Below are 26,916 nucleotides of genomic sequence, written 5' to 3'. Positions count from 1 at the left end.
GTTTACTAAACTTAATCAGTAAGAGCTTGGTGTGGCAAAGCAAAACACAAAACCAAGTCTGGTTTGAATCCAAATTCTCCCTGTAGTCGAAACTCAGAGTAAATCATTTGGTTTGGATACCTCTTTATTTAATCACCTGGATCCTGGTTTTTTTGTTGTTTTTTTTTTTTTTTTTTTTTTGTGTGTGTTTGTTTGCTTGTTTTTTAAAACTATCTATTCTACTTTACACTCCTTACACTTATATAGTTTAAATCCTGGTGTTCTAATTAATCTAATCTATGTATCTTTCTAATGTGCTAAGTATCATTATTAAAAATATTATTACTGTGGTATCTAAACACGTGGAGGGGATATAATTGGGAGGAACACGCATTAAAAATATGAAATACTGAAAAGGTCAGCATTCTTGAATGTCAGTCACCAGGAATCTAGAATGATTATCATCTTATTCCCATCACACTAAGGATCTGACATAAAATGCAAGATAAAAGCAAGAAAATTCAACCCACAAGCAGAAATTCCCTCTTTAACTCACCCCTACTGCATTTACTGTAGCACACTGTACAATAGCACTAATGTAAACACTCATTTTCAGAGACCCCTGAAAATCAACTCTATCTACTTGGCGGAGGTAAGGGGTGTATATGTTCTGTGTGCCACACTGCTTGAATTTTCATGTTGGTTCGGGTTGCTGAAGAAGCTGCTTAACATTGCCGATACACGAGACATGTAAATTCATTTTTCTGAGGGGTATATTGTAAGGGAAGGAAGGACTTTATTATTAAATCTTTATTAGTAGCAGCACGTTAGTGCCAAAAACCAAAAGAATCCACTAAAACTAAAGAGCATAGGGCAGGAGCTGAAAAAACAGGCCCATATCATGCAAATGCTTGAACATGTCTCTGGTTAATGCACCTTGGAGAATAGGGAAGTGGCCTGCAGCAGACTCTGCTGTTTCAGCTATCACCCACCCCCCTGCTCCTCAATAGTGATGACACAATCCAAAGGTGAGGTTTCTTCAGGCAAATCCAGGAAGAACCAAGTGCAGAGAGAACGGCCAGGCTCTTGCTTTTTCTCAGTAGGCCCCAATTCTGCACAGTCCCGAGGCTGCTGCTAGAACATAGACTAGGTGCTTCCAGCTGCCAGGCCATTCCTGCTCTGCTCCAAGCGGTTCCTCAGAGCAGCTTGCTTTTGGATTGTTAGCTTGGTAGCAGCCATTTCCTTTTACTTGCTTGCTTTCTCATGGGGACTGTCCATGGTGGAGCTTTTCAAAACCAAAGAGACTGTGAATGATAGGGTTATAATCCCATCTGGATTCTAGTGACCACAGCAGGCACAGGAGACTCTTAGTATGACCACACTAACTACCCTCACCTCATTCTTGAGACATCACCAGAAACCCCAGCATCTCTGAACATCAGTTTGCTTTTATTTAGATGCCTAACTTTAGTCCCAAGCAAAGGACTAGTGGTTTTGGGTGCCTGATCAGAGACACCCTTAAAGGGACCCAATTTTCAGAAAGTGCTGAGCACCCATTCTCTAAAATGAAGACCCTTTAGTGGTTCTTGGCTGGGCACTCAGAAACTAAGGCACCTAAAACGGACTAGTCGCTACGGAAAATTCTGACCCACATCTGAAAAATGTGGCTTTTGAAAACAAACAAAAAACCTTTCTCCATGCTACAGTTTCTCCCTCCATGCAACAGGGATGATAACACTTCCCTACCACACTGGGGAGTACATTGTGAGGCAATGTGCATTGAGCAAGCTGGATGGAAATTTAAAGCCCTATTATTATTCATAGTGTTTAACTTGTTTCAGGATCTAAAGAAGTCATGAGCATGAGAGTCATTCTGGTGCAGCATGCTGTGTTATTATTATCCTACGTACACAATTTAAGCTACAACATGGTGCAGTATTTTTATTGCTTTGTGTATCACCATCTCAGTATCAAAGCAGCACCTCAAAACACTTTGCTGGCCACCTAAACGATACAGGGCATGGCATATTTCTAAGAACAATGGAATCTGTATAGAAACAACAGAGGGGAGCATAAAAACAAAAATGCCATGAGACGCAGGTGGCAATGAGACTGGATTATTTTATTCTAGAAAGTATGGATGGAAATATCAACTCAGTTATAGTAAGATCTGTCTGGAATCTTTGATATTTCAAGGAGCTTGGCTAACTTTTGTGTTCCATTTTCTCATGTAAGTGCTGCTGGTTTCCAGCCTGACTTGTGCCAAATCACTGTGAGCAAGGCTTTTTTCATTTTATTTTAAGCTCATTCAAGAGCAGGAGGCACTGGAAATCTCACCAGAGAGCCTGCTCTCGCAAGTTTTCTGATTTAAAATCATTCACATCAGCATCTAGCAATCTTGTATGTTTACCCCAGCCAAACCAGTCTAGGTGTTTGAAATCAGCCATGGGGGATTGGGTTGCACATGTGGAGAAGTAAATTTATGGCAGTTACCAAGCACCAGATGAGTTGAAGGAAGATGCAAAAAACCCCATACTAAGCAGATGTGGAAAAAGTTGCCCCTCAAGGAGGTCTCATTGTAATCTCTAAAAGATTGGCTTAAAACCTGAAGCATGACATTTGATCTCTCTTGCACTCTTTTGTTAACATTAGCTATTATAACTCTGGTTATTCTTGTTATCCAGATGAATGTCCAGTCCTTATGTGAATCTTGCTAAATTTTTGGCCCCACTGACATCCTGTGACAATTAGTTCCAGAGTCTAATAATGCACTGTGTGAAAAACTATTCCCTTTTATCACTAAAACATATCAAATATATTGAAGGGTCTGTGGTGCTGATAAACAGTTTACCATTAAGGGGTTGTTTTCAGATTGCTTGCTAAATGCATTGTGCATTTTCAACAAAATCCCTACTTCTGAGAAAGATTTCTTTATGGAAAACCTGAATTACAGATTTCAATGTCCACATGGCTACAGTGGCAAGTTTAGAAATTTCACTCAAACTTATAGGGTATACCTACACTGCAATCAGAGGTGTGACTACAATGTGTGTAGCCACACCAGAGCTAGCTTTGATCTAACTAGCTTGAATAACAACCAGTGAAGCCAAAGCAGCACAGGCAAGCTGCTTGAGGACACCCCTAGGGTATGTACACACTGCATCTCGGAGTGAGCCTCCCAGACCAGATCTACCGATTTGTGGTAGTATGCTAAAAAGAGCTGAGTAGATGTTGCAGCTCAGGCTTTCAAGTCTAAAGAGGGAAGGCAGGGTTGTATAGCCCATGGCTTCATAACTATTCTTATTTGAGCCACATCAAAGCAATCTTGGGTCTGACTATGCAGGCTGCTGACACACCTCTGACTACAGCTTAGACATGCTCATCAAGAGAGAATCCAGGAGGTCGAACGTATCTTTTAAAACAGCAAATCTCCATTTCATTCATTCTATTGTAATATCAACCACATCAGGAAAATAAATTTAATTGGTCTTGAAACCCAAGGATCAGCTTTTTATTTTTAAGATAGAATGTGATACAGTAACGGGAAAAGGAGCTAATATTTGGAAACATTAGCAGTTAGTGCACAATGGCACAAAAAGTTCATAATTATGGAAAAATAATTCCATTTCTGTATAAAATAGCAGAATCCTGAAGGTTATCAATCCGTTGCTATTTATCAAACTAACTTAGCCTATTTAAATCAAGCTGATGCATGCAGTTATGATTTTAGGACACCGGTGTTCCCCCAACACCATCAAAATGGGAAGTCTCTTTACAGTTATGTAGCCAGATCCAGCAAAATTCCCAACAGTTACTGTGAATGGCATGTCCTTAACTTCAATGAAGAGAGAGAATCACCTGTGTTTGCAATGGGCCCAATTCAGCAGAGCCTTTAAACAGACACTGAGGTGTTTTGTTGAACACCAGCAGATTTAAGCAGGTTCTTAACTCTACACATGTGCATAAGTCCCTCAAGTTTAGCACATGCTTAAGCAAGAATAGGGATGGCTTCTGAATCAAGGCCTACATGTTCTAATGCAAACTGGTCACAATGTTCAATGGAGATAACAAAATATAACATACTTAAAAAACACACCTAAATCAGGGAAGGCTTTGTGCATGTGCCAGTGCTGATTACTAATATTATTACTTGTATATTATTTGCTTTGCTTTCCCACTTCCAGCTCTCTTCTGATGTCAGCAACCTCCATGGGGACCTGGACAGTCAGACCATCCATCGCCTTCTTAACACACACCTGACAGCCAAGGCGTGATCTGAAAAGCAGACAACAGACTGAACTTCATACATTCTTATGGTAAAGGAAAGAGCCCCTTAACACTCACACTATTCTGTTTGTCCCTGGAATTCATACAACAGCCCAGTTGTCAAAGGGTGCAGCTACCACTTCCCCTAGACGAAGGAGATTCTTGACACATTGATAATAGAAAATAAATCACACTCTCTCAGTAACTGGTGCCTTATAAACACTGAGAGCCTGTACTATGATGAGCTAGACAGAGCTTTCCCAGTCCAGAATGTGGTGGGTTTCTGTGTGCCAACTCCAGTGGGCAGAAATGCTTACGTATCAGTGAGTCCATATGCCAAATCCAGCATGTCCAGCTCTTCGTCCGTGATGGCATCCAACTTTTGGAAGATGTCCTCCTCAAAAATGAGGTGACACGTGGAGCAGGCTAACGTCCCTTCACATGCGCCTGCAGGAAAAGGGTGAGGTCAGCACAGTGCATCAGAGAATAGCAAGGAAGTGTGGGAGACATTCTTGAGGAACTGGGAGGAAAAGAAGTCCTGCCTATACCCAGGCCTAGAATCAGAGCATGGCAGGAGAGTTTCCAAAGGAAATCAAGGAGCCATTCTTGCTACTAACACATTTACTGACAGCCCTGCACCCCTTATCCAGAAGGATCCTAAAGCCAAATTAATACATAGTTGAAATATGAACATATTTGATACATTCAGATAAATAACTAACTATATTAATAGTCCATTGGGGTACCAGCTATGATGGGGTTGCACAGACACTGCCATTCTGGCCCTTTAAACAAGGCAGGGCTGTGAAACCCCTGCTCCCCTGAGACATACATACTCAATAAGGACTGTGTGGCAGAGAGAGAGAGAGAGAGAGAAGTTGGCTGACTCACAGGTATGCAGATGCCTCACAGGCCCCCAGTTCAGCAATCCAAGTTTGACGCAGTTGCAGAACTGATTATAACCAGAACAGTGAGTGAAGTCGCCAGGCCATTGCAGCATGCCTACAATCTCACAATTCCCAGCAGTGCTTATTTCACATTTGTGTTTGACCCTATGCGGCTTTATTATTGCACCTACCAAAGCCATCGATGCTCAGGTTTTGATTAACCACCACTTCCAGCAAACTTTCCCCTTCTTTGGCTGTGGCCGTGAGTCTCTCTCCATCCCGGTTTATAAAATGCACCGTCACTCTGTCCGCAGAGCTGTCAAACAAGTTACAGGAGGTCAGTGCAAGCTGAACTACTGCTACTTATGAAACAATTGCCCTCTGATCAGGAGAGCGAAGCAATCATCACATGAGGAATTTATATAAGCTCACAACGTCTTGAAGGGCTATCAGGTAGATGCATGAAAGTAGATAAATAGTGTAGGTTCATGTGTCAGTCCTTGGCATTCACTGCATAGGGATGGGTAAGCTAGAGCCATTCAAATCTGAACTGACCCAAACTTTTACCCATTCATCAAATGTTTCTAAGAATAGAAATTTGGTGAAGCTGAATGAGTACACCTGTGCTGCACCTGGTAAGGGGCGGGCAACTGTTGATTTAAACCCAAACAGCTTGCGGGACATTTGCTATTGCTGGGAGAGTGGGGCCTTTCTGTGGGCTAATCCTGTACGGAGTGAAGTGAGGCTACTTCACAGTAAAGCTGTTCAGGATAAGATTTAAATTGTGCAACAAGAGCTTGCTCTTTTTTCCCCCCAGGAGGATTATTTGCTAAATGCTCCATTTCCACACTTTGTTAGTTCAACCCGTTTCTTTTCTGAAACAGTCAGTATATTATTTCAAGGCTCTCAGTAAGAGTTAAATTCATCCTCTTCAGAAGGGAGATGCAGCTCTCAGTGTATGAATGGAAGTCACACCCGTTTTCTCTAGGGCTAGATTTGCCCCTAAAACTCTATATACAGGTGATGGTCCAGGTACTTTGCTGAATATGCCCATTCTGGCTGGAAGTCTGCATAAAACTCATGACCCGTTTCTGCAGGGATGTCTACAACAACTCAACCTAGATATGTTGCCTGTAATATAACTATTGTGTTATAGCAATAACAATAGATCAGACTACACACACCCAGCAAGCACCGTGTAAAATCTAGGATGGTTTCTTTTTGCCTCTACTTAGGTTAGTCTGAAGTGCTGCTCAAAAGATGGAAAGGGATCTTCTCTGGATGTTAAATCACCCAACCTCTATGCCCTTCTTTGCATGAATGCAACCTAACCTGATTCCTATAGACTGGAGAAAAGAGATGGGGAAATATGGAGCGTGTAGTAAGGACAAAGGAATCAAAACAAAGGGCTATCAATTAAACACGTGTCTGTTACCCCAGCCTGCTCTAAAACAGACCTGTGATTTCACTTGTGTTCCCCAGGGTATGCCATGGCAGGAAACTTTCACAGTCTTTGTGATCTATAAACTGCAAGCACACAACCTAGGAGCTCCTAAAAGACATATGGATCCAATTAACATTTCTGTGGCTCATGTATTTCTGTTACACGTCTCCTATGCAAGAACAGAGGCAGGATTTTGGTAACCAAACTGTGCTTCCTACACAGTGCTGGAAAACTACCCAATACCTATGGGATGGCCAAACATTTCAGATTAAAAAAATATATATTTTTTTTTGCCCCAGCCTTAAATAGAATATAGCTAACAATTGCATCACTGTTGGTTTTCACAGTTGCCTCTGCCACTTTGGGTTCCTCCTGGAAACTAAGTTGTCAAGACAGCTCCTCTTGCATTGTCTGCATGCTGGTTCAGAAAATCTCATGAGAAAGCCTGTTCTGGCCCAGTTTGGCAGCTGAGTTACATCTGAATTACATATGCTGAACGCTTTAAGGTTCACCCATCACTACAGTAAAGTGTCAGAAACCTCACACCCCAAGGTTACAAAATCAGGACAGATAGTGCTAAAATGACAGGTGAGGGGCTCAGAAAACAACATCCAAGAGAGACGTGAAAACCTCAGATTAGGTGAAATCATTCTTGCTAAAAGGAATTTGCAGTTTAATTTGACAGCCCTAAAGACCTAAGTCCTGTAGTTATCCACAGAACAGGCCTGCCAACATTCCTCAACACTGACCTAGGAGAATCACCTCTAGGGAGCAGAGGAAAAGATCAGCTTCTGTATCTCATTCAGTCCTTAAGAACATAAGGATGACCATACTGGGTCAGACCCATGGTCCATATAACCCAGTATCTTGTCTTCAGACAGTGGCCAGTCCCAGATGCTTCAGAGAGAATGAACAGAACATGGCAATTAGTGAGTGATCCATCCCCTGTCATCCAGTCCAGATTCTGGCAGTCAGAGTTTTAGGGACACCCATCGCATGGGGTTGTATCCTTGACTATCATGGCTAATTGAAAGCCAATAGCCATTGATGGGCCTATACTTCATCAATTTATCTAATTCTTTTTTTAAAACAAGTTACGCTTTTGGCCTTTGCAACATTCCATGGCAATGAATTCCACAGGCTGACTGTGTATTGTACTCCTTGTTTGTTTAAACCTGCTACCTATTAATTTCATTGGGTGACCCTTGGTTATTGTGTTTGTGAAGGGATAGCTAATACTTCCTTATTCACTTTCTCCACCCCATTCATGATTTTATAGACCCCCTAGTTCTCTCTTTTCTAAGCTTTTGCCCTCTCAACCAACTTTGACAATAAGATGGCCAATTCATCCCATCCATGACCTTTGTGTTGGGGACATCTGTCCCATAGGAGCTAGGCTGAGACATCCCCCCCGCACACAACTCATTTCCAAACAACTACTGAACAACCAAAATGTAAACAGTATTGTCCTGGTCTAGAGGTGCCTTGGTGACCTAGAAGCATATGACAATACCAGCTGTCTGAGCCTTTCAAAGCGTGGTGGACAGACAGAGGGTGGCACACTGAATATAGTGGCATTGCTGCACATAGCACCTCTGAATGAGGAGCTCCCCATACTCCTATGAATTCAAAAGGCAATAATTGTCTCCAAGGCCAACAGAACTTCACAGCAGCTTGGCCTCTCTGCACCTCACTCTCCCGGTTTGACTTTGCAGATTGCTCTGTCAGCTCTCTAGAAAGGGATATCACCCATCTAGCAGCCTCTGATATATTCCTGAGTAACGGAAGTGTTGATGCAGCCAGGTGGCCTTGCTTTTGTCATTGCTGGCATAGGAAGAAGGTTTTGCAGCCTTGAGAATGGAGTGTTTGTTTAGCAGAGAGAATTAGCCCACCCTGCAATTCTCTGGTTTTCCTATTAAAGGCTGAATGAAACAGCACTCGGTTTTGCACAGTCAGAGTAAAACTTAACATGAGCAAAATTCAGCAAGGCCACATTCCTGGAAGCCCAAAGGACAAAGAAATATGCAGTGACGGTTAGATGTGCTGGGAAATTATAACACTGTCTACTGATTTCTTAGCAACATGTCCATAGAGTACAAGCACACAAAATCAAATGACCTAAGTGTATATCAAATGCTCCGAAGTTTCCAGTGTAGCTGCCCATAAGGACGTACTATATTGTATTTAGACTCAATTGCATCAGGCATTTTCTTGGAAAGCCCAAAAAGTAAGCAGAGGGAAAACTGGTTTATTAGAGATTAGCCCTGACAGCAGAAGCAACAGCTGGGAGTGCTTATGCAATGTGTTCATCACCAGCTGTGCTGTGCAGCAGGCAGAAATCAATTATTTCAGACAGAGGGAGTCCTCCATTGATTTCTTTTTATCAGTCCATGCAGAAACAAAGATGAGAAGGACCAAGGTCAGACAGTTTTCATTCACCTCTACCATTCCCAAACGTATTAGACGGAACTTGTAGCATATGCCAGCCTGCTTGTAATGAATGGTCCCTGATCAATCCTTCAGAAGCAGGTGGAAAAAATTACCTGTGAAAATCTCACTGTGGAGAAGGGAGGGGAAATTCCTTCCCTCCACCTACCTTTACTGATCAGTTTAATTCTGTTCCAGTGATCCAGAATCACCATGCTTGTGTCTAGTGTCATCAATGCTCTTAGATAATAGTTGATAACTAGCATTAATCATCATTATTATGCCCTTGTTACAGTATCTCTCTAAATAATTAATTGTTCTCTTTTTTTGAATCCTAGTAATACGGGTTCCATCAGTAGCCTCCAGTGTAGAAAATTCCAAACACTGATGATCATCTCTTGTAAAAGCCTTTTCCTACATTTAATCTAAACCAGGGGGAGAAGGGAGAAGAAGGATTGTCTTATTTCCTTGTCATTTTCAGGGCCCTCTATGTGTTTTCCCAATTGCTACATAATTCAGATAGATAGGGTATAATTCGGAGAATCATGTACCTTAAAATTAGGAGTCCTGCCTATTGCTTTTCAAGGAGTTCCAATCACAAAGTAATGCCTAGAACATTTTTCAGAGCAGGACCCCGGAGATGAAAACAGTGTTGGAAGTCAGATAGGAGACATCTACCACAGTGGGAATGGTTTCTTATACACACACATATCACATGCCTATCAAGAATGGCCCTATTATAGCCAGAGAGAGACAAGCAGTGCAGTCCTGTTTTGCTAGGCAGAGAAAATCTTCAAAGCTATTTCAAACCCCCTAACAGTGAGATCGACTGAGTCTCTGTAAATAGAACAAGCCATTTAACAATCTGTGGAACTACTTCTCAGATGTCAGATACCTTTTGCTATTTTGATGGATCCAATCCTTTAATTCAGTTTCTAGCGCAAATGGGAAAGATTCCAGAAGACAAAGGCTTTAAAGTCATGGTGGGAATTATTTTTTGCATAACAATAATGGTAAAGTGGTGGGATTTTACTTAGAGATGGGCAAAATACTTTGGAAGAAGGAAAAGTGATCTCCAACCTTTACCAGCTTTCTGAACCAAGCCTTTAGAGCTTCAGCCATCACTAAGTCCCCAGTGCTATAACCAGCCATGCAGGGAACTTCCATTGACTTTAAAGGGAATTCAGCATAAGAAATTCATGTGGCATCATGCCCCAAGTCATATACTCAATTAAATGGGCACTGTTAGCACTCAGGCAGCTGAGTGACAGCATGGTACAGCAGTCAGAGCACTGGACTGAGAATAAGGCACCCTAAATCCTGTTGTCACTGACTACCTTGTGACTTCAGGAAAGTTATGCAGCCCCACTGTGCCTCAGTTTACCTCTCTGTATAATGGCAATGATGATAACCAGCTTTGTAAGGCACTTTCAGATCTACAACTGGCAAACCCATTATCATAGCTAGGTATTTATCAATCTTTTATTTTTAAAAATCATTACGCATTACCATGACCACCTTAGATTAGTAAAACTGAATGAATTTAAAGACTAACTTACTTAGGCTGTTTACTTTGATCATCTCACACATCTTGCAGTGTGAATCTCACTGCTTGGAGAACTGAAGTGGCTTGGAAGATTTTCTCTGGCTTGACAACTAGCTCGTCAAACAGGACTGTATTGCTTGCTTCCATACGGTTACAATGTGCTGTCCTGGTTATGCATGTGGTGGATAGGTGCCTGGATGTTAACCACTATGCCCTCTGTAGCACAGATCTCCTTCCTTATTATAATAGTCAGTTTCACTCTCAGGTCTTCACAGACTATTGTTCCAACACGGCAGGGGAATATTTAAATAAAATAAGATTGAAACCCCCTGTTGATTGTCATTTTTAAGTCATGACAGAATTCCTATTCATATTACATTTTGCAAAACTCTTGTTGTTCCTAAACAAAATCTTGGACCAAGATTTTCAGAAGAGACTAGTGATTTTGGGTGCTCAACTTGAGACACTTTAAATGGGTCTAATTTTCAGAGTCAGGTGCTCAGCATTTTCTGAAAAGTTCATCAAAGTGTTTCAAGGTGGGCATCTCAAAAACTGAAGCACCCACAATCACTAGCCCCCTGAGGCTCTATGTGATACAGAAAACTAGTAGAGGAGTGGCCCTTTAAATGTTTGTTTGTTTTTTCAAAGATATTTTATAAGGTCATATGAAAAAGTATGGTGCCAAAAAGTACTACTGGAAAGAATTTAGTAAGCAACAAACTAATTATAAAGGAAAACAATTGATAGTGGCTGTTCATAAGTCCCACTAAACAGGCTTATCGGTACAACTCCTTTCTTTAAGGTCAGATAACAAAGTGGCCTATTGTGTTTTCCATTTTGCTGACTGGGCTCTTTTTCTAGATGCATCTTAATCTTTGCTAGCAGATTAAAGACTGACTCGGATCACATTTCTTTGGAGATCTGCAAGTTGCCTTCTTTTCCCCAAGAAATGTATTTTCCTTTTCACATTACCCTCAACACAAATGGAGCTCTTTCAGGACTAGCTAGAGGAGATACCATCAGAACTGGTGAGATACTTGAGGTGAAACTCAGACCCACACGGTAACTCTGGGTTTGATTCTGCATCCCATACTCTCACAGAATAGTATCATTTACTTCAGTACCCTCCCTTGTCAAGCCTGCTCCCTACAACCACCCTGCTTTGCCAATATTCCCAGCCTTGTTCCCCCATTGGACAGCTTCTCATACAACCTCCTTCATACCTATTCCTGTGCAGCCCCCCGCACATGGCACAACTTCCTTGAGCAAATCTGCAAGGCTCATACCCTGCCCACACTTAAGCACTTAAAACCCCATTACTGCTGTGCTACTTACAGTGAGCCAAGTTGACCTGTATATAAATTGCCTGTTGCTGGTCCCCTTTCCCTCATGAGTTGCCCTTAGACTGTGAGCTCCTCAGAGCAGGGACTGTTCTTCTTAAGTATTTGGAAAGTGCCTGCATATCATGGACACTACTGTTAATAACTAATCATACTAAGTAGAGGCAGACTTGCAGCACTGGGCTCTATGCTTTCAATTAATATTCTGCTTCTAAAACCACCCAAAGATTTGGTGCTCATGAAATCCCTCTTCCCTAATCCAAACACAATTGATCTTTGCTTTCGGATCAAATATAAATGCTTTGATCTGACCATAGGGGGTGGATCTGTCGGTTGCTTGGACCAAATGGGGCAGACTAAAAGAGAGTTCTCCAGGGATCAAATGTGCAGAAATCAGCTGTGATACACTACATGTGACTTGCTAGATGCTTCAGGGCTCAATTTGCATTTGATTTAAAACATATTTTAACAGCTAATCCATGGATGGGATTGCTGACCCCTTGTAATCTCCAAACTGCTGCGAGGGTCTAGCCAGGAGCTGAGATTCTGCCAAAGGAGAAGGAAGAGATTTTTACCTTGTGAATTTAGGAAGAGCTGGATGGATAGTAATGGGAATTCCCCCAGCTTTTACTCCTGAATACGCTTTTTGGTGAGGGATGTATTCAACACATGGCCTAGGGCTGGCCAAGGCTTCTAGCTACAGCCACACGAGTTCAGATTCTGACCTTGTCCTTCACTCCCCAGCTGATAAGCTGTTCCTTTAGCTGGCAGACTCATCCTTAAAAGACAGTCCTATCAGAGAACAAGGGCCTTTCTAGAATGTGTTCTGCACAAAGACCTGACATGCTCCAAAACCACCATTGGTTACTGTTCTGTATAGTGCCATACTGGAGCGGTGGGTTTGCGGATTGTTCCCTGCCCTACAGTGCATCCATCCTGAGTAGAAAGTGAGTAACCCATGTTGCTCAGCAGTGCCCCTTGTGGCTGATTAAATAGAATCTTATTGGGATCCATCCATTCCGAAGGCAGATGGCTCCAGCATGCTTGCCCAAGAACTAGGCTGACCAATTGTCCCACAAATCGCAAGACAGTCCCGCAATTGGATCCTTTGTTCCATGTCCCACAACGACTACACAATGTCCCACAAAATACGGAGTCGGGGTGGCCGGCCGGGGTGCTCCATCCGGCGCGGGGCTCACAGTCGAGGGGGGAGCGTCCAATGGGCCAGCTGAGCTGCTCCACTCTGGGCTCAGAGTCAGGGAGGCCGCCCAGCCAGCCAGGCTGCTCCACTCTGCTCCAGGCTTGGAGTCTGGGGATGGGAGGGCTTGGGGCTGGCTGGTGGGCAAGTGGGGGAGGGAGGGGCAGGGCCAGGTGGGAAGCGGCCACGGGGCAGGGTTTTTTACCTTGCTAGCAGAGGTAACTAGCTAGCAAAGCAGCTACTAGCAGCGAGCTACTGAATGCAGAACTTAGTTTAATGCGTTGTTTTAACTCTCTACAGTGTCCTAAAACAGGCTAGATTGCTGCAGGGTGAAATGAGTGCTCTTGATTTAATTAAAGGGATTTTATTTATTTTAATTTCACCGTGTCCTGCGATGTCCCACAAATGAGATCACGCTGTCCTGAAATTGGACTCATGTCAGTTGGTCACCCTACCAAGAACTGTGGAGAGATATAAAGATTGGGAGATCCTTAGGGGCAAGAGGAAAATGTAAATAAATGGTGGGATCCATCCAAGAGAAAACAGGCAGAATATGAAGGGGGAAAAAAAAATCAAACCGCTAATGTGTGTTCCTCTTTGTACTTTGATAGTAATTGTGGAGTCAGCTATACTGCTCCCAAGGACACAAGCTCCTGAGAACCTCCTGCTCCCATCTGGGAGGGAGACCGTCAGTCCAGAATAACATGAGGTGCTGGCTTCCACCCAGGGAATGAGTGCTGCCAGCCGTACCAGCTGGGGAGTAAAGGACAAGGTCAGAATCTGAACTCACGTGGCTGTAGCCAGAAGCCTTGACCAGCCCTAGGCCACGTGTTGAACACATCCTTCAAAAAAAAAAAAAAAAAAAAAAAAAAAATCACGCCGCACTACACTAGTGAAACCCCGAGGGGATTAGCTGCATTTTCTTAAACCTCACTGGTCCTTTCTGAGAAAAAAGGTTAACGAAGTGCAGTACTTGACATCTTTAGGACACATGACCTGAGCTCACCTTTCTCTCAGTAGCTGAAATATAAACCATCCTGAGGAGTAGACTATAAAAAAATTACCATATTGGAAAATGGGCCATGAAGCCTGTCACCCTTTCGTCACACCTGGGGAATCCAGCCCTACTGGCAGTGACTGAGTGCATTTATCCTCTGATGGGTGTTTGGAGACATATGGAAAATGATGCATGTCTAAGACCAGTTTCTACAAAACAGGGGTCCACATTACAAAAATCATCACCATGGTTTGCACTAATTGGCCCCCCCCAGCAGAAAGTCCAAGGACTGGCTGGGGCAGTGTGGTTCAGCTGAACTCAGGAGACCTGGCTTTTCCAGTGACCCGCTGGGTGACCTTGGCAAAGCCACTTCATCTCTCTGGGCCTCTGTCTCCCCCCTTCCCATGTCTGTCTTGCCTCTTTAAACTGTCAGCACGGTCTCTCACCTTGTATTTTTACAGCATCTAGCACACTGGGGTGTTCCACTCAGTTGGGGTCTGTGTTGTAACACAAACAAACAATAACCATGACTGGGCCCGTGGAGACTCAGCTGCCCTCTCACCCTCCCGGTCAGTAGTGAAGCACTGTGCTAGGAGACGAGGGAGAGGGAAGCTTGCAGTGCTGCTGCCTATGAATAAAGGATTTCATTCTCCAGGGCTGTCCAGCCAGCACTGAATTCATACAAAAAAGAAAGAAAGGAACCAGCCAAGGTACATAAATGTTACCACAGCCACATGAACACTAGTCCCCAGCGTTTGCTGGAATTCGCTCACATCAAAATATATGAAGCATGCACAGTGCATGCTGAACTGGTCCTCAGTGGCTACCGCCCATTAAATACTATACTGTACACCAACTACAATAAGCCAGTGAGAGCACACATAGCAAGAACCACGCTCACATTCAGCATCATGTCCACCCCAGTTGTGCTCCAGGTGGAGCTGCCTCTTTCATTCTAGCTGCAGGCGAAGCCATACCTCCCACAGACCGTGCTGTTGTCTCGTGGTACCAATCTCACCTAGTTAGGAGATCCCCTGCTGTTTATTTTAAACATCCTCACTCATCTGTCTATCCCACCCCTGCGCCTCAGCAGGCTGAGATAGAGGCTTGTGGTCCCAGACAGAAGGGCTCAGATTGTCTTTCCCAAAAGGCCCTGGAAGAAATGAGGTAGTGTTTAGTCTTTTGCTTACCCGGTGTCCCCTGAGACATCATGGAGCCTGTGTGTGGAGCTGAAGCTTCTCTCTGTCTGCAGGCTGACAGGTGCCCGACTGTGCTCAGCTACTCTGAGGCATTGAAAAAACTGAACTTTGCCCAAATTAAGTCCGTTTAGAAAGGGGCGGATAAGCTGTGGCGCACACCGGGCCATCATGCTAGCTGAGTCTTGCTTTATGTTTCCTCGTTCTTTTTTGTTGCAGGGCTGGCTGGCTTCTGAGGTATAAGTACAGCTGAGAGAGAGGGGAAAAAAAAAAAAAAAAAATCTAGGACAGCCTCCCTGCGGAGGTGGGAAGGGGGTGTATCCTGGATCTTACTACAGCTCAACCCACTGGTGGAGTTGTGTTGCAGTAAAGCAGCAGTAATGTGCAACTCCGGAGCAGGTTAGGACCCCAGCTGATCACAGTTCATTATTCCTTCCAATTCCTGTTTCATTCTAGCAATCAAACAAAGCCACTTTCCACAGATATCTTGCGTACAATGTCCAGCTACAGTATGTATGTCTGATCCATGGCTTGGAGCAGTGGACAGGGATTTGAAACTCTTGAGCTCTATTGCTGCCTCAGTAAGAGTGCAAGTCCTCTAGCACTTAGAGCAGTGAGATAGGACTTCTGAGTTCTATTCTTGATTCAGATGCTGTATAACTATGAGCAAGTCATTTCATCCCTTTGTGCCTCAGTTTTCCTTTCTGTAAAATGGGCACCTTTACCTACTTCACAAGGGAACAGTGAGGCTCAATTAATGAATGGTTTGAAATCCTCAGCTGCAAAGCACTACGCGAGTGCGGATTATTATCCTAGTCATTTACATTTACATGGAATTTAGTACTGGTGATAACCCTAGAGACTCATTTATTCCGAAAGCAAGTGTGGTCATAGCAGCAATAGTGTCCTCTGCTCCGTAACAATGCACCTCACCCCTAACCTGAAAAGGTCCCACCACTATAGAGGAGATACAAGTCAAATCTTGGGCTGATCAATTCAAGAGACTGAATTATCCCTAAATGAATCTGAATAATTTGACATTGTGAAAAGAAATGTTTATTTTAATTAGGCTTATCTGCATCATAACATATCCTTTGCCTCTTTAGTAATGTATTATTAATTATCAATATTATTGATAACCTTTTAAACTGGAACTGTCTAAGGCTCCCACATAGGTTGCAGAAGAGGGTAGCAGCAAACCACAAATCAATCCTAAAAGGAAGAGAAAACTAGGAGATTTAGTCTAGATCTGGTCAACAAATGGAGAGGGGGATGAAAATTTAGAAGCAAACAAATTGTTGGTTTGTTTCATTGGTTTCTTTGCCTCTAAATTTTCAGTGGAAAATTTGATAGTCATATTTTGGTTTTCGGGTCCAGTTTTTCCAACAAAACATCAACACATGTTCAGGAAAGCAGACACATTTCATGAAAAAGTCTAGTCAGTCAAAAACCCCAGTAGTCAGTTGGGGGGGAAAAGGTTTTAATGGAGAATTTCCAAGCAGCCATAATTTAAAAATACCATTTAAATCATTTTATTGTATTGCTCTCAAGACTAAATGGAAGGTGGGGAGAAGTTTTCAGGGAATGACATGTGCGGTTAGAAAGAAAGAGAGGGTCCCCTAGCTGAGGTCTCAGAGAAACCGTGATCTCTAGAGGCATCTGCCCTCCCTGGGATGCATATCCCCAGGATAGTTATTTGATTCCCAGCTAATCCTTTGGATCCTGTTCCTGCTCCCACTGACTTCAGTGAAAGCAGGGTCAGCACCACTCTCTGTGGGTATGTCTATACTGCCATCACAGGGTGTGACTTCAGCTCACGTTGAGGTACCCGAGTTTGCTCCATCCCCTGAATTAGCAAGATGAAAGCTGTGAAGCTGCGGTAGCACCAACTTCAGCACTCTCCGTACAAGCACTGCCAGAATCCCAGAAGCACGAGCTGCCACAGCTAGACCCCTCTGGGACCCAAAATATTTAGATTAAAGCCAGCTCAGGTATGTCTACTTGAGCTGCAATCACAGCTTGTCACGATGTGGCAAGGATGAGATTGCACTCTAGAAGACATCCCTATATATTGGTGAAGGTGGGAGGGAGAGAGGAAAACAAAGTGCTCTGTGTTTGGCTGAGAAATGATCAAACAAGGTAGCTTGAACACAACAGAAATGCAATCAGCAGCAAAGCATGTAGCCAAGGATCCCATGTGACAAGTGCACTGATGGATTCACGTGGTGTCACAATAATCCCCAATCCCTCTCTCCCCCCATTCACCCCCCTTCCCCTCTCACTTTGCAATTTGCACAGCCGCCAGTAGAGGCCCCCATAGACCATCCAAAGACAAACCCATGACAAAGAGGACACTGAACACGGTTCTCCTCTCTCCCCACTGACCTAGATCAGGAGTTACTCACTTGAAGTCAATGGAGTTACAGTGGCAGAAAAATCAGTGAAAGGGGAATCAGGCCCTTCCCTGTAAAACGTAAGTGGGGGAGGTGGCAAGTCAGTGATTAGTCCTGTTTTGATAAGTGTTCTCTACACAACACACAGCAAGTCTTAATGCCTTGTCACAATGCAGACGCAGCTCAGAAGAGCAACACCACCTCACCCTGAAAGGCTGTTCATTGAACAACAAAGACACGCGCTATCAAACAAAGAGGCGGTGTGTGGCGTTTACTAGGAAGAGTTCTGTAGGCTGCTAGATTTCTTCAGCAACCCCACAAGCGCATTTGGGCCTGGTGTACCCGTAAAGGTGAGATTGACCTAGCTGTGCATTCATGGGTGTGAAAAATACACATCCCTGAGAGACATAATTAAGCCTAGTCAACAGAAGAACTCTGTCAATCTAGTTACTGCCACTCGGAGAAGTGGATTAAGTACAGCGACGGAAAAACCCCTTCTGTCACTGAAGAAAGCGTCTCCCTATGGCATTAGAGCAGCATAGCCATGCCTCTGTAAAATCCACAGCACAGATGTGGCATTATTCTACTGTAAGGCTCACCTGGTATTATAGAACCTATCAGCGTTTGCTCAGCCCAGTGCATTTTCCAACAATGGATGGGGCAAGAGTGCTGAAGTATTATTAACTATGGTTTTAATCTATCTTGAATATCAACACTCCCTCAGTCCAGATGATGTCTGTGCTTCCTGCACGGAGGCAATTGCTGTATGTCCCATGCTTTGCAGGATACAGATGTCAAAAGTAAGGAAATAAACCCTGACAAAGTCCCTGCCCAGTAAACTTGGCTTTTTATAGTCTGTACACGCATGTACCTTAAAGATGGAAAAGACTTACATTGTTAGCGTTCCTCACCCATTCCACAGACTCCCCCAGTCAATGCAGCATTGTCCCCTACAGTAAAATTTCCAGTTTTAAATTACTTGTGCAATAGGGAGAAAAACCACCCTCGTCAACTCCAACCCATGTCATGCAGGAGTTCAGATGGGGCCGTTCTCAAGATTATCCCCATTCACACAGCTTCCACTACATTAGTGGAACCTTTTAACTGGAGATGGGGTCAGACTAAATCCCTGATCTGAGCCCCCTAAAATGCTGAGAGAATCCAGGCCCAAATCAACATGTAACAGCTGGTTTGATCTCTATCACAGGCTGAACTAAAACACTGGGCCTGAATTTCATCAAGGCTGAGAAAGTTCAGATCCAAACCCAAACTTGGTGGCTCAAGCCCACCTCTAACTTTAACCAGCAAAGAATGCACATGGTTATTAAAGCCTCCTCCAATCCCTCTCACTGCTCATGAACCTGCTATAGAGGGTTTTGTAGGTGCATCGTAGCACTTTGGTCCCTCTCTGTTCTGTCTCCTTTGTCCCACATCGCTTTGCTAAATGAGAACCAGATTAGTCATGAACAATATGGGGAAAGGACCCAAAAGCACATCCAAACAAACAGCTGAGCAGCTTATCTTACCAACAAACCTTGAACAGAGATATGCAAGACTTATGAGCAGCAGCTCTCGTGCAAGGACACTGGCATGTTTGCTTAGCACTGACCTCTTTCACTACCAAGAATTCTGAAACAGCAGTGAACGGCAGGTCAATGGCACCAACAAGGGATAGCCCATCTGAGGCTCAGATTATTATCCCCATCCCTCAAGGGAGCACTGCAGAGGCTGTGTAATTGGCGGTTGGAGAGCAACTCTCCTCCAGCTAAACCATAGCAGGGGTTTGGAGAAAGCGTATTCAGGGGGCAGCTGGCAGCAGGGCATCACCTAATTTTGGGCCGCTGAGGATAGTATAAGAGGTGGTTTGTGGACCCCTCCATCTGCAAATCTAGAACCAACCCCCGAAGTAAAATGCAGTGTTTTCAAAGTGAGAGCTCACTCCCTAAACCTGGGAGACAATGAAAGTGCTAGGGATATAAAAACCACAAATCGTACTGCACATAGAAAGGCTCATAGCAGCATTGATTTGACTGTTGAGTGGTTAGTGCCCTGTCTTGCCCAAGGGGCGGCATTGGTTCAAATCGTGGCCCCAGCCTCTACTTTGCTGAGTAGGCAGGAACTGAGAGGGAAGCAGGCTTTCCACCATCACACACCATATAGCTTCCCAATGACAGTATCATGTTCTGCTTCTGCAGCACTGTGATGCACAGCATATGCAACCCTCACACATGTTGGGCAGGGAGTTTTGTTGTTGTTTTCCATCCAGACTGCAATAAATCATGGCTACTTTAGATTCTTCAAGCACAGGGCAAGGGCCAAACCCAATAACTTACAAACTGCCACACAAACATTTGGGACAGGTGGCAAGGTGACGTGGATTCCTTGACAGTAAAATGAATAGCAGTGACTATTGTAATCAAACTGACATCAACACAAGGCTGAGCTGACAAGAAACTACTTAATGGTATTGCAGCAGCTCTCAGCCGGAAGCACACCCAGCAGCATTTCCTAGATACCAAACCCAGAGACTCTGACTACCATGACAGCAGCCTGGGACAGTTCCACTCCTTCTAGTAGGGCTCTAGTCCAGCGTTCACATTTACACAGTCTAAGAGGCAAGAGCACGGTGACCATATGTCCCATTTTGGCTGGGACAGTCCCCTTTTTTAAGCTCTGTCCAAGCCATCCGGACATTTTTGGCAACACTCCCGTTTGCTCTTGCCCTTGTCAACAGCAAACAGGACAAACACCCAGTTTTGCCAAAAAAGTGGGGTGCGACCCCTAGCAAGGCATAAAGATTTTGCAGGAGGGCAAGTGGTGATGCCAGCCCTGCATGCGAGAGGGCTCGGGCGAGTGGCTCACACCAGCAGTAGGGACAAGTGGCTCAGGCTAGGCTGGTTCACGCACAGGAGCATCGGGGGAGGGGCGGGGGGGGGAGCTTGGCCCAGTCCCACACAGTATCTGCTTTTCCCTTTGAGAACATATGGTCACTCTAGGCAAAGGCCCAGGACAAACCCAAACGCTATTTACGCTTCCCTTAGACACAGGGTGTTTTGTGCAAACACAAGTCTAACCACAAAGCATTAACCCTGATGCTACCAAGAAACCAGTCAAGACTGGTAGGCCTCAACTCAGGCCTACACTCTATTAGTGTGTAGCTTCTTGAAAAGCAGGATTCTGGTCTAGTTTAATTCCATGTGCAGCATCCCAGGCACACCCTTGCAATTGCAAACACACTCATGTTCATGTCAAGGAGTAGGGTTTGGGGAGGGAACGATTGGTGGACTATAAAAAAATTACTTCCCCCTTTTAACTATCAGTAGCTAAAATCCCACGTATTGTGCCCATCCTCAGCCTTATAACTGTGCCAAGAGTAATTCACAGGTTGTAAATATTAAAAGGAGACCAGGGTATGGAACAATCATCTGTCAGTGGGGTTGTGAAAGTGAAGAGAGTGGTCTCGATCCTCCTGGACACGGAACCGCCTCCTTGGGTAGCTGCAGTGCATCACAGAGGAGAGATTGGGTCTGCGAGCTGGATTCTGCTCTTCTACTATTATGCTGATGGGAATAGGACAGGTGTCCTGGGCCCTGAAGGCTCAGCAAGTCATGAGGGATTGTGAAACAGGAATGCCTTGAGGCAGGATAGATCCCGTGGGCTGAGCTCAGAAGTAGGAACTAGGAGCTGCTGAGTTCTAATTCCAGCTCTTTTTAGCGTACACCTACACAGCCTGCAGCAGCGAACCTCCAAGCCCAGGTCAACAAACCTCACGCTGCCATACTAAAAATTGTGGTGTAAACAGTGTAGTTCGGACTGGAGTGCGGGCTCTGAGTCCCACCCCCCTCCCTGGGCTTCAGAGCCTGAGCTCCAGTTGAGTCACAATTTAAAAAGCACCGTCTATGCAGCTACTTTTAGTGTGGTAGCACAAGCCAGAGCCTGTCAACCAGCCTCATAGCTGCATTTGCTGCATAGGGCTGCCACGGGTCCTGCACACAGTGCTCGAGTAGCTTTGACCAAGTCAATTCTCTTCCCTAGCTTCAGTTTACCCATCTGAAAGAAGGGGACTGTTGACACTTACCTGTGTGCCAGGAGACTCTGAGGCTGAATTAGCTAACATCGGTAAAGCACCATGAATGTTAAGTGTTGCTTTTCCTCAGAAGGGTGGGCACAGACAGAATAGCTCAGTTACTGTCAATGAGGCGGACGGAAGCCTGTGTGATCCTTAACAGTGAAGTCTGAGTAGAATAAATCGCACCAAGGTGGAGTGTCTTCAGCTAAGATACCAACCCAGAGAGACGTGCCCAAATCGAGGGACAGTGGAGGGTGGGAGGAGTTTGGTCTTCACTTGTAACTGATGTAGCAAAACCAGACCACCCATGATCTCAGCCCAGCGGGTTTAACATCACCTTCCAAAATTCACCATCCCTAACTCCAGATGAAAACTGCTTGGTCCCCTTGCCCCATTCTGACTCTTAGAAGTGCTTTTGTATCAGGGAAAACATTGCACTGGTGCAGCCTGACTCCATCTGTGTTCTACTCATGATCACCTTCACCAGCGCCCCAGCTCCAAAACACACAAGACTGCCCCATATGGAACAAGTCAAACCTGAGTAGAGCAAATGGAAATAATGTGCTACAGTGGTTAGAGCCAGGGCTGTATTTGGGGGCAAGAGACCCAGGCGAGTTGCTGTGGTGCCAGACGTGAGGCGAGTTGCTGTGGTGCCAGACGTGAGGGGCATTTTACTTCAAACATTCTATTTTAGCAACAAAAGGGAAAATAGAATGTTTGAAGTAAAATGTTTCCGGTATTATATATGTAGATGTATTTTTTTTTTAACTAGCCTCCTAGAATGGTCTGGACCTTTGCAGAATCTTGTGGAACCTTCCAGATTTTCCTGGACCCTCCTGGAATGTTGTCAGCCATGCCCTCCCCGGTGTAAGGGGGGGGGGTGTCATCAGTCAGTCAGTGAGTGAGATAGAAGAACAAAGTGAAGTGAAGTGAGCCCAGCTGCGATAATTGTGAAAGTACACTTGTGTTTTAAGACTTGAAGAGCATAAGTAGCAATTAATAAAGGATGCATTTAATGAGATGCTAGAGATCTCTATCGAGCCCCTATCTACACAAACATAAAATGGGAGGGAGGGGGTGCCAAAGACAATCCTTGCCTGGGGCACCATGTGGTCTAGGACCAGCCCTAGAAGTCACGATATCCTGGGTGTGTATGGCTGGATACTCAGGGAAGTTGAGCACCCACAATTCTCATTGATGCAGTGCTGCAAGCGGTCAGCACCTCCACGAATCAGGCCATTAAACTCTGTGCATCAATTCCCCCACTTGTAAAATAGGAACAACATTTACTTGCCTATTGCTGTTTGCCAAGTGTTTTGAGATCTTCTGAGAAGTGTTCCAAACAAAAGGGGAGCAGCACATTGGTTAGTATTTCTTCACTAGTGCTGGAACAATGATCTATCATGCTGCAAAGCCACAAATGGGGCAACACTAGATTCTGTCCCATGTGACAAATTAACACCATTAGAAACTGTCATTAATTCACCCTATCATCCTCGAAAGCAGCTGGGTGAAGGTCTCCCCAGTGGTTCAAGTGGTCCAGCCAAGTCTCTGGTTTACAGCAGCAAATGCTTTTCAGTCATTCAAGGATTCTGCTGGCAAGAGTGAAGAGGACAATGCCACTGCACTTGAAAAACAAAACGGCTTTGCTGGACCCTGCTGACTCCAGCTCAATATATCCCAAGGCCCTTGCTGCCCTGTTCAATCTTTATGTCAGTGCAACCCTGGTTTGTTTTCCTTAAAGCTTCAGAATTGGAGGCAGCAGGAATGATGGGGATTTGTAATTTTCCAACTTGCTCTTGTGACCAGGAGCTGTGCCAATAGGTCCAGGTATTTGCTTTTGGCCAGACTGTGGAAATAAGGAAGTGACTAGAAGAGTACAGAAGAAACTGATCTCAGCTGCTCACTGGGGGCTGAGACACTTCCTGGAGTTAGCTGAGGTGAACCACTTCCACCTGCTTACTGAGTGAGACAGCCTTGTCTATGTCCACTGGGAAAAATTCTCCCAACTCAGCTAGCAACATAAGCACTCCACTTTGGGCACCATGAGCCTCTCTTTCCCACTGCAGGCTCTGAATTAGCATAACCCACCTTGTTACAGTCGAGTGCCCAATCCCTTATTTTCTGGGCCACTGCAATGTGCACCGATTCACCACCTCTGTGGAAGCAGTACCCCCCGCCCATTTATTGGCTTGACTTCCGTTCAGCTCTCTCTTTAACACAAAGCACTTACAGGTGCCTAAGTAAAACCAAAATTGAAGTTTATTTAACAAAGCTCGAGTTAAAGATTCAAGTAAAGTAAAGTTTGGAAACATAAGGTTACAGGCAAAAGGAAAATATATCACACAGTCTATACCCTATAGACAAGTTAAATGTATTATCAGACAGGAAAGTGTCACTCAACGGTCAGTCTATATAGTGCTTGTCCAGTCCAGAGAGCTGGGACCCACTTTTCATAAACACTCATGCTGACAGAACATCTCTTCTGTAAAGAACTTGTGGTACTTTTTTTCCCTTTTCTTATGCAGTCCCACATTCGTATCATTTTATCAACAGGGCATTTCATTAACTTCAGCTCAGTCCTGATGGCTCCTTGTTCAGTCTTTCCTTGAGGTTCGTCTGTCTGTCTTTGTGCTCAAGCCTGCATCTGCTCTACACTGTAACTGCAGGGCTGGTGGAGGTCAATTGTTGTGTGTTGACTGAGTCAGTTCTAAGACTGGGTCACCTCCAACTGTTTGGAAACCCAGTATGCTACCTGATAGCATGGGAAACATTTTTCATAGTCAACAGCCTTAAATAACCATCGCTATCAGCTAGTTCTTCGCTTTCTGTAGAGATGCCCCACAGCATCAGGAGGCTGCTCGGCCACAAATACAACAGTCTGCCTGGGCATGACTATGACAGGGGCCTGACCCCGGATCACTTATAGAAATGTTTGTGTTTCGTCACTACCAGCACCTTGTGCTTTATAATCCATGGGTTTGCCCAACTAGCCAAAGAGGAGCACCTCTCCCCTCTATGCAAGTTGTGGGGTGGGAACATCTCTTCACCTAGGACCAGATTTAAAAACCATCTTTCAGATCGTTGGGATGCAAGTGAGAAGAAAAACAGAAAGACGAGGATTATTATAACCAAAAGGGACAGATCCCAGGAAGGGTAAGCGGAGAGATAAGAGACTGAGGCTTCAGCTGTTTCTCACCGCATGTGGGGAGAGGGACAGGCAGAAAGAATACATGTGAGCACAGAACATCCAGCAGGACAGAACTCAGCAGAGAAAGGCTGATATTTCAGTTACAATGGCTAGGTTTTAGTATTACAGTCTTTGCTAAGTACCGAACACTGTCCAGTAAAACTGCACACATCAGAACATGTGCACTTGAGTAACTATCCCTCCACAAGTGACACTGGCTGAAGTCTTCCCCATTGACAGTGTAGCACACAGTGCCCATCCATCTGGCCCCCTGCATAACCTAATATCACATCCTTGAATGCCAGCTTCTGAAGCTTTCAGCCATGTTCCAGATCACATTACCTGCTTCGCTGCTGCATGCTGGAAGGAAATCTGAAAGTGCACCTGTGCAAAACACGGGTACTAGTTCTATACAGGAACACTCAGGATAGCCATAAAGTATCTTCCAGCTACAGCAGATAACCTGCCTGTATCACACATCTTGTACATTTTTAGCGTAGGCATCCATTTCTGGTCACATTTATGTATGACAATAGCAGCCAGAAGCCTTAACCAGGACTGAGGTGCCATTGTGCTGGACACTGTATAGCGATACAATCCAAGCCCCCAGAGATTTACAATCTCAAAAGGCAAAAAGCAAACAAGGTAGGTGACAAGGATTTAACACACAAGTAAATTAACAAGGCACAGAACGAAGCTTTTATCATCGCTTCCTATTTGGGTTAGAGGTAAAGGAATGGACAGTCAGCAAGAGAAAGGGAGAAGGAAATTCCCACTTCCTTCCACTAAATAGAGCAAAGAGCATTTGCTCCATGTTCATACAGTACTATGGCAATGTAAAGCATTGCATAAATGTTGAGATTATGATTAAGGACTATACCCCTGAAAAGTTTAAAATCTCATACATTTTTGCTTTAACTGTTTTAGAAGCAGGAGTTATAATTTAAATTGCACACAAAAAGTCCCATCACTTCTGTAACTCAGAAATGGATTGGGGTGGGGAGCACTGAGCCTTGACACTTTCAAGATACATATTCCATCCTTGGTCTGAGTCCTAATTGTGTTTTAGAGAGTCATGAGCATGTGAAAATCTGGTGGTGTAATGAAAGCTATTTTGCAGTTTTAACTCTCTAGTGCAGCAGCTCTCAACCTTTTTTCCCCAGTACCAGTCAAGTCAGGTCAAGTACCACTGGTCCCGACCCAAGTAGTACTGGAATAAAAAAAAAGGAGAAACAGTGGAATGCGCTGCGGGGAACAATACTCTCCGCCGAATCCTGGCTGCCGAATTCGGCGGCAGCAGCAGCAGGTACGTCTCGCGTACCACCAAGCCTTCCTCCGCGTACCACTAGTGGTACGTGTACCACCGGTTGAGAACCCCTGCTCTAGTGCATCAACTCTTCCACACCTGCTTGCAGGTATATTTCTTCCCCCAAAAGGTAGAGTTTGCAGCAGGTAGGAGGATAAGGCCATGGGTAAGAAAAAAAAGTTAGAGACCGGGATGGACATACCTAATTACTTATAGTCAAGTAACAATTGTCAGGTTCATTTCCTATTTCAGGGTAGTGAAAGTTCTCTCACCTTCTTCCATAGGCTTAGAAACAAGTCCCCCGTGGATTCATGACTCACACCAGTGTCAGGAGTAACTCCACTGAAGTCACTGTGCTTACATGATTTATTGCAAGTGGAGCATCAGGACTGATGTCTTCAAGTACATCCTCCCCTTCCCCCCCATTCTTAAATCCCACAGTTGTGCTGATGCTATCAAATCAGCTACACTTGACAGTTTAACAAGGCTGCCTCTTACACCACTGTCGTTCAAACAATCCAGATGTTTAATAAGGATTCGGTACTTGTTTCAGAGAGTTGATAATGGGTTGTTCCTGCAACAATGTTGTGGTATGTTTGGTTGAACAGTAAGGTATCAGACTCCATCGCTGCATGCAAGGCACATTTACAATGATTTAAAACAAAGCGCTCATACACA

General features: G+C 44.4%; 1 protein-coding gene across 1 annotated transcript; it reads right to left on the bottom strand.

Moving 5' to 3' along the window:
- Positions 1–1,014: 1,014 nt before the first annotated feature.
- On the bottom strand, positions 1,015–15,509 carry LOC137153938 (adrenodoxin-like). Its single transcript, XM_067549727.1, has 4 exons — positions 15,275–15,509; positions 5,324–5,448; positions 4,563–4,692; positions 1,015–4,254 (listed from the first exon to the last, which is right to left on the bottom strand). Exons 1-4 carry the CDS (start codon positions 15,451–15,453, stop codon positions 4,137–4,139), a joined length of 552 nt encoding a protein of 183 aa, XP_067405828.1. The 5' UTR covers positions 15,454–15,509; the 3' UTR covers positions 1,015–4,136.
- Between the last annotated feature and the right edge of the window lie 11,407 nt (positions 15,510–26,916).

The sequence above is a fragment of the Emydura macquarii genome, unplaced genomic scaffold (genome assembly GCF_026122565.2).
Source record: "Emydura macquarii macquarii isolate MOO-44397 ecotype Brisbane River unplaced genomic scaffold, CSIRO-AGI_Emac_v2 contig_1253, whole genome shotgun sequence".
In the NCBI taxonomy this organism is placed as follows: Eukaryota; Metazoa; Chordata; order Testudines; family Chelidae; genus Emydura; species Emydura macquarii.
Note: the sequence above shows the minus strand (reverse complement) of the source record. Positions and strands in the feature narration are given on the sequence as shown.

Coding starts and splice junctions, on each gene's coding strand:
- LOC137153938 (XM_067549727.1), bottom strand. CDS start 15,453: ATGATGGCCCGGTGTGCGCCACAGCTTATCCGCCCCTTTCTAAACGGA. Junction 5,449..15,274: donor GATGTCTCAGGGGACACCGG/GTAAGCAAAAGA, acceptor CTTGTTTGACAG/CTCTGCGGACAGAGTGACGG. Junction 4,255..4,562: donor GCATATGGACTCACTGATAC/GTAAGCATTTCT, acceptor TCTGCTTTTCAG/ATCACGCCTTGGCTGTCAGG.